The following is a 7,931-nucleotide window of genomic DNA, read 5'->3' on the forward strand; positions in this document are numbered from 1 at the left end:
AAAGAAAGCTTTATTTGTGGGAACAAAATGATAAAAAATGTGTTTGGGTACAGTGTAGCATGACCATGCAATTGTCATTCAAATTGCAACAGCGCTGAAAATTGGCCTGGGCAGGAAGGTGTCTAAGTGTGCCTGGTATTGAAGTGGTTAACCACTTGCCGACCAGCCTCAGTCATTATACTGCGGCAGGTCGGCACGAACCGCCATAGCTGTACATCAGCTCCTTTAAGTGGGATAGCAGGCACGCGCCTGCACTGCACTGCGGGGGTGCCGATGCTCGTGACCAGGCAGGCAGAACAGGGACGTGTGTGTGTAAACACACAAATCCCTGTTCTGTGATGCAGATCGTGAGTTCTTAATAGCTAGGAACCACGATCTGTCCTCTTCTATAGTCAGTCCCCTCCCCCTACAGTTATAACACACACTAGGAAACACAGTTAACCCCTTGATCGCCCCCTAGAGTTAAACCCTTACCTGCCAGTGACATTTATACAGTAATCAGTGCATTTTTATATCACTAATCGCTGTATAATTGTCCCAAAAATGTGTCAAAAGCATCTGCCATAATGGCGCAGTCTCGATAAAAATCGCAGATCGCCGCAATTACTAGTGAAAAAAAAAAATAATAATAAAAATGCCATAAATCTCTTATTTTGTAGACTCTATAACTTTTGCGCAAACCAATCAATATATACGCTTACTGCGTTATTTTATTACCAAAAATATGTAGAAGAATATATATCGGCCTAAACTGAGAAAAAAAAATAGTTTTTAAAAAATTGGGGATTTTTATTATAGCAAAAGGTACACAATATTGTGTTTTTTTCAAAATGTTTGCTTTTTTTTTTTTTTTTTTGTTTTGTTAACAGCGCAAAAAATAAAAACTGCAGAGATGATCAAAAACCACCAAAAGAAAGCTGTATTTGTGGGAAAAAAAAAAAAACACAGGATGTTAATTTTGTTTGGGGACTGCGCAATTGTCAGTTAAAGCAACGCAGTGCCGTATCGCACAAAATGGCCTGGTCATTGAGCAGCCAAATCTTCCGGGGCTGAAGTGGTTAAAGAGGCCCTGTTGCGCACTAAAAACTGTAAATAAATGCAGAAAGTAAAGCTAGGGTTGCCACCTCATCCCTCAAAAACATGAATTACGCAGGTTCTGAGGCTAATTAAATGCAGATAAGGCACCGAGTTTAATTACCACCTTAATCAGCCACAGAACCTGTGTAATTATTATGTGTTTAGTTTTAAAGGTAATGCACATTTATAATAGTTACCAATACCCCATTTCTTGCAGCTGATCTTCACTCAGAGCTAAAAGCATTAGTAAATCTTTGGCATTCAACACTCCTGGATGTGTCACATGCCTAGATCTTCCAACTGTGCACTGCCCATCACCTCATAGCCGCAGGGGCCCTCTAGCAGGGAGGAACCACTGTGCAGGACCAGACATCGGACACACCCGGGAGCAATGGATGAGGAAGAACCTAGCTCTGGAAGAGAGCAAAGATTGGTTGCAAGGGAAGTGGTTCTGGTATTAAACTATGTACTTTATTATGTTGTATTTTACATTGATTTTAGATCACAACAATAAAATAACAAAAGGTCCTCTTGTTTTCTATAGGGCTCTAGATTGCTGGGAAATCTATCAGGAATGAACTTTCTGCTACATCAGCTTGCCTCATTGAAATCAATGTTATAGAATGCTAAAGTCTAATAGAGAACACAAGTGAAGCACCATGTCCCTGTACCCTGCTATATATATATATATATATATATATATATATATGTATATATATATATTGGCAGGGTACAGGGACATGGTGCCTCATACATGCTAAATATATGTGTATATATGCAACTGTGATTGATATATATATATATATATACACACACACATGGGCTACTCACAGCATAGTTATAGTAGTGTGTCTCCACGTGGGAAGCATGCCGGGACTTCTCCGCCAGGAAACTGGACTTCTCACACACCAGCAGATGCCGGGGACACGTCTGTAACGCAGGCAGCATCCCGAACCCCTCTAAGGGTGACAACGCCGCTCACTGACCAGACCCGAACTAAGAGACGAGGAAGAGGAGGATCTCCCCAGCATTTCCTGCCTGTCTCCCTGTACGGCCTTCTGTGCCTGGGGCGACACTGAACGACGCTGCCATCTGCTGGGAAGAGAGCAAACTGCACTATTCCTAGAACCAGCATTGGGCGCCGATCAGCCATAATGTTATGATCACTAAACTAAAGGCAATTTTGTTTTTTTTAACATTTTGGAAAGAGTGGATAGATTAGAACACCTGTCCGTTTTTTTTTTTTAACATATAAACATATAAAACTGAACCTGTGGTTGCAGGAAAGAAATTGACACCGTCTATGGCCAGCCTAACACATTTTAAAGCAAAACATGCTTAGCCCCTTCATGCCTAAGCCTTTTACTAACACTTGTTGCTTACATGTTCAAATCAGTATTTTTGCTAGAAAATTACTTAGAACCCCCCAATTTTATATATATTCATTTATTTTTTTAGTAGAGACCCTAGAGAAAAAAAAAGTGATCGCTGCAATATTTTATGTCACACTGTGTTTTCGCAGCGGTCTTTCAAATGCAATTTTCTTGGAAGAAATACACTTTCATAGCCCAATATTTTAGTATAATGTAAAAGATGATGTTACGCAGAGTAAATAGATACCTAACATGTCATGCTTTAAAATTGCGCACGCTCGTGGAATGGCGACAAACTACAGTACTTAAAAATCTCCATAGGCAACACTTTGAACATTTCTACAGGTTGCCAGTTTAGAGCTATAGAGGAGGTTTTGTGCTAGAATTATTGCTCTTACTCTAACGACCGTGGTGATGTCTCACATGTGTGGTTTGAACACTGTTTACATTTGCTGGCGCAACTTACATATGTGTTCGCTTCTGCACACGAGCACAGAGGAATGGGGTGCTTTACATTTTTATTTCTTTTTATTTCTTTTTTTACACTGTCCCTTTATTTTTTTATTTTATTTTTTTTTAATCACTTTTATTGCTGTCACAAGGAATGTAAACATCCCTTGTGACAGTAATAGGCAGTGACGGGTACTCTTTATGGAGGGATGGGGGGTCTATAAGACCCCAATCCTGCAGCTCTGTGAGGACGTTACATAGCGAAACTAGTAGAACGAGGCTAAGGACGCTGTCACCATCAAGCTCTTGTAAAGATAAGGCTCGTAGCTTTGGATTACAGCCAGAAGCAGAGAGAGATATTATAACAAAACACGATTGTTCCTTAGTGTCGGGCTGACACTTAAGAAATGTGTGTATTTTAACTGAGTTTTAAACAATAAAACCTTTTAAAAAAAAACAGATTACGCTATAGAGATTTCTCTTCTTTCTTCCCCCTATCTGCTGTTTAATATGGGAGAGAAACTGATGGTGGATACGGTGAAAATCAGCAGAGTGGAGAGTGGATCTTCCTAATTATACAAACACTGCATTATTGTTGGTTTATAATCTGACCAGCCACAGCTTCTGGTGAGTCATTTTACGACTTTATTGATGAACATCAGATATTTGAACACAGGAGTTGTTTTTTTCATTGAAGATTGGAATTTGGATTTTGTTTGGCTGCACACACGCATTTAGACATATTTTATATGTTTTCGATGCTTGCAGCTGCAGTAGGGTTGCCTCTTTTACATCAGAGTCCTCTCCGTACATCAGAGTTGTCAGTGTTTCCCCTTAAATCAGGGTTCCTAGAGCACCCCTTATGTTAGAGTCCCCAGAGTTCTCCCTTCCATCAGAGTCTGCAAAGTCCCCCCTTACAGTGTAAGGGAACTCTGCGAGTTCAGATGTAAAAGGGGAACTCTGCAGATTCAGATGTGAAAGGGGAACTCTGTGGAGGTGTATACACCGCTCCTGCCCATTGAAATGAATGGGCACCACTCCCAAAATGCCTGAAAAGCATTTTCCGAAGCGCTGCAACACGGGCACTTTCTTTCGGCCGCTAAAAGTGCCCCACTAGCGGCCGAAAAGTGCCTTTAAAACAATGCTAAAGCGCCGCTAAAACTAGCGCCGGTTTACTGCTAACGGACCCCCTCCCCAGTGTGAAAGTACTCTAAGGGTTGTGCTGTGCCGCTGCCCCCCCCTGCTGCTTCCCTTATTGATGGCCATTCACCAAACATTTTCGATTGTCAACTTCCCCTTCATGTATGTGATGACACTGAGGGTACGCCCACATTTTAGGGCATGAGCGAAGAAGACCAAAATGACAGTTGCCACAAGACAATGGATTATGGTAAGTATAAGGTCCGGTTCACACTAGTGCAATGCCAGACATTGCATGTGATTCGCATGGCAGTGCAGATCACATGCAATGTCTGTGCAATGCGATTTCAGCCATACAACTGTATGGCTGAAATGGCATCGCATTCACACCAAAATGATGTAGGACGCTTTTTTTGGTCCGCACTGGAATCAGAACGCATGAATGTTCTCACCTATGCGATCCAATTCCTGCACCATTTCACAGTTCGCACTGCGATCTGCGAACCGATTTGGTGGTTTCATAAACTTTACATTGACACCCCCAGCGATTGGCAGATCTCAGTGTGAACCACTGTGCGATTCAAGTGCGATGCCGGGACATGCACTGGATCGCAAGGTTCCCACATCGCACCAGTGTGAATCGAGCCTCTAGATCTTCCAGGTCTAATGGTAGTTGCCTCATACATGGAAGCCACATGGTGGAAGTGATGATGAAAATTTTGTTCACCTTGATGATTTATTCATTTATCCTCCTCTAGACCACTGAGCCATGTCTTGGGCATCATCAGCTAAAGTTGGATTTGTACAAGTGGGGATTAATTTGTTCACATGTCAAGTGGATCTTTGACATTACAGAAAATTCTAGTTCTTTTGGACACAATATATGGGCCTTCATGAACACTCTCCTGCCATGCTTTCAACTCTATATGCAGAATATCTTCCTGATGGTCCATATGTTTGACAGGACTGTCACAAACTATGGATATTAAAGTCATTTTAGTCTTATTTGTGTCCCTATGAATCACACATTTAAATTTCATGGAAAAAGGAATTACCAGTATACACACGCATGACATATGTGATGAATATTTTGTATAATGTGATGGAATATGAGAGGAGAGTGATTCCGTTTAATAATTTAATAATTTTCAGTTTAATAATTTAATAATTTTAACAAATTGTATTGAATAAAGCTTTTGTGGTATGCATCAGTCGAGTTCAGTGCTGAATTGTGGAGGCTACGATATTTACCCCGTTTTGTGAGCTCACTGAGGTGGTAAAAAACTGGGAAAACATATTGACCCGAGTATAAGCCTAGGGTGAGAAATGCGCAGCTACTGTAAGTGGAAAAGAGGGTCAACAATGCCCATTTGCAGCCTCACTGTGCCCATTTGTATGCCTCACTGTGCCCATTTGGCATTTGCAACCATAGGTCCCCCGAACTTCAAACTTGGTAGTCAAGGGTTCCTAGATGCCCCCTAGCTGCAGGGTTCCAAAGGGTTCCGAAATGACATTGCTGCAGATGGACACAGTTGACTGACTTTGGGCCCCATATCTCGAGGCCACCTGGTGCTAGGAACCCCAAATTTGGTGTGCAAACCCAGTGGAAGTGAAGTAGCACTACAACATATCCAAAGCTGGGGTTCCTAGCACCAAGTGGCCTCGAGATACGGGGCCCCAAAATCGGTTCAGAAAATGTCATTCTCTGCTGCAGAAAAGTGCTTGACATTTTCCTAACCTAATTTGGGGCCCCGTAACTCGGGGCCACTTGGTGCTAGGAACCCCATCTTTGGATATGTTGTAGTGCTAGTTCCACTTGGTCTGAACACCACATTTGGGGTTCCTAGCACCAAGTGGCTTCCAGATACGGGGCCCCAAAGTCGGTTCAGAAAATGTCATTCTCTGCTGCAGAAAAGTGCTTGACTGGAGTATAAGCCAAGGGGGGAATTTTCAGCACAAAAAATGTGCTGAAAAACTCGGCTTATACTTGAGTATATACGGTAATTAAAGAAAACTGAAATACGTGCACATACAGTATAGGCTGAAATATAAAAGCTGACTTAAAGAGGAACTGCAGTCTGCTCACATAATTTGTAATAAAAACATCTTTGCCATTCTGAAGCTTCCCTCCAATCACTTTGCCTATTATTTTATACAGTTGTGCTCATAAGTTTATGATTTCTTGGCCATTTTTCAGAGAATATGAATGATAACACAAAAACTTTTCTTTCACTCATGGTTAGTGTTTGTCTGAAGCCGTTTATTATCAATCAACTGTGTTTACTCTTTTTAAATCATAATGACAACAGAAACCATCACATTTCTTCTTTAATTACTCCAGCCCATGCTTAGAAACACAGGATCAAACTGACCCCTTTTGGTGTGCCACTTACTAGTTTGTCAGAGGCAGTATGTAATTTCTTGTGCACTAAGAGCTTACCATGTTCTGGCACCTTTACACTAACTTACTTAAATTGCACCACTTACAACAGAAACCTTGATTTAATGGATTAAGACAATTACTTTTTTGGGTAAACTCTTTTTTCAAGGCTTTGCACTTCTACGCACTTCTAGAGCCAGTGTTGATGGGCCAGTGTTGAGGCACACTTTGAACACAAGCTTGAGATTATTCAGAATTCATTGCAGGTGCAGTTGATCTGCATGTGACCTGCTGGAGGATCCATGCACACTGGGCTTAAAAAAACCTTCTTCTACAGGAGGATTGCATTTTTTTCTCCTGCTTGTAGAAGCAGCTCAAAGTTATTCTATGTGTTTATACACATTAGGACGTTTACAGGCATATTTCAAGAGGAGAGCTTAGAGGCAAAAAAAAAAAAAAAAACATCACAAGTGCGTTTCTGAGAGGATTTTGCAGGCAGAAAAACACGGTAAACACACATGCACTAAACGTGGTACTTTCGGTGCATTCGTTGTATTAAAATGTACATTGATTAATGTGAAAAATGAAGAGTGTGGAATGTCTTGTAAAAAACGCTTTTAACCCTTTCATGACTAAGTCTATTTTTGAAATTTGGTGTTTACAAGTTAAAATCCATATTTTTTGCTAGAAAATTACATAGAGTTCCCAAACATTATATATATATTTTTAGCACAGAATCTAGAGAATAAAATGGAGATTGTTGCAATAGTTTATATCACACGGTATTTGTGCAGCGGTGTTTTAAATGCAAATTTTTGGAAAAGGGACACTTTCATGAATTTTAAAAAATCCAAACAGTAAAGTTACCCCAATTTCTTTGTATAATGTGAAAGATGATGTTACGCCGAGTAAATAAATACCAAACATGTCACCCTTTATAATTGCACGCACTCGTGGAATGGCGACAAACTACGGTACCTATGAATTTCCATAGGCGACACTTTAAATTTTTTTTACGGTTACCTGGTTTGAGTTACAGAGGAGGTCTAGGGCTAGAATTATTGCTCTCGCTCTGACAATCGCAGCGATACCTCACATGTGTGATTTGAACACTGTTTACATATGCGGGCACAACTTCCGTATGCGTTTTCTTCGCTGCGCGAGCTCACGGGGACGGGGGCACTTTAAAAAAATGTTTTTTTTTAATTTATTTTTATACTTTATAAATTGTGTTTAAAAAAATTTTTTTTTTTTTTTTACTTTTATTGCTGTCACAAGGAATGTAAACATCCCTTGTGACAGTAATAGGTGGTGACAGGTACTCTTTATGGAGGGATCGGGGGTCTAAAAGACCCCCGATCCCTCCTTTGCACTTCAAAGTATTCAGATCGCCGAAAACGGCAATTCCGAATACTGTTTATTTTTTTTAAACCGGCGCCATTGGCAGCCAAGTAAACGGGAAGTGACGTCATGACGTCGCTTCCGCGTTTACAATGAGATTGCTGGAACGA

General features: G+C 40.8%; 1 protein-coding gene across 2 annotated transcripts in view; it reads right to left on the minus strand.

Annotated features, from left to right (window-relative positions):
* The window catches only part of RPP40 (ribonuclease P/MRP subunit p40), a 53,557-nt gene extending 51,322 nt beyond the window's left edge, over positions 1-2,235 (minus strand). Inside the window, exon 1 of one of the 2 annotated variants that reach the window (XM_073630994.1) lies at positions 1,909-2,235. In XM_073630994.1, coding sequence (XP_073487095.1) covers positions 1,909-2,025 — 117 coding nt within the window. In that variant the 5' untranslated portion in view covers positions 2,026-2,235. The remainder of the gene's footprint in view (positions 1-1,908) is intronic. The other variant, XM_073630993.1, reaches the window with a different exon arrangement.
* Positions 2,236-7,931: the final 5,696 nt, after the last annotated feature.

This window comes from Aquarana catesbeiana, linkage group LG05 (genome assembly GCF_042186555.1).
Source record: "Aquarana catesbeiana isolate 2022-GZ linkage group LG05, ASM4218655v1, whole genome shotgun sequence".
NCBI lineage: Eukaryota > Metazoa > Chordata > Amphibia > Anura > Ranidae > Aquarana > Aquarana catesbeiana.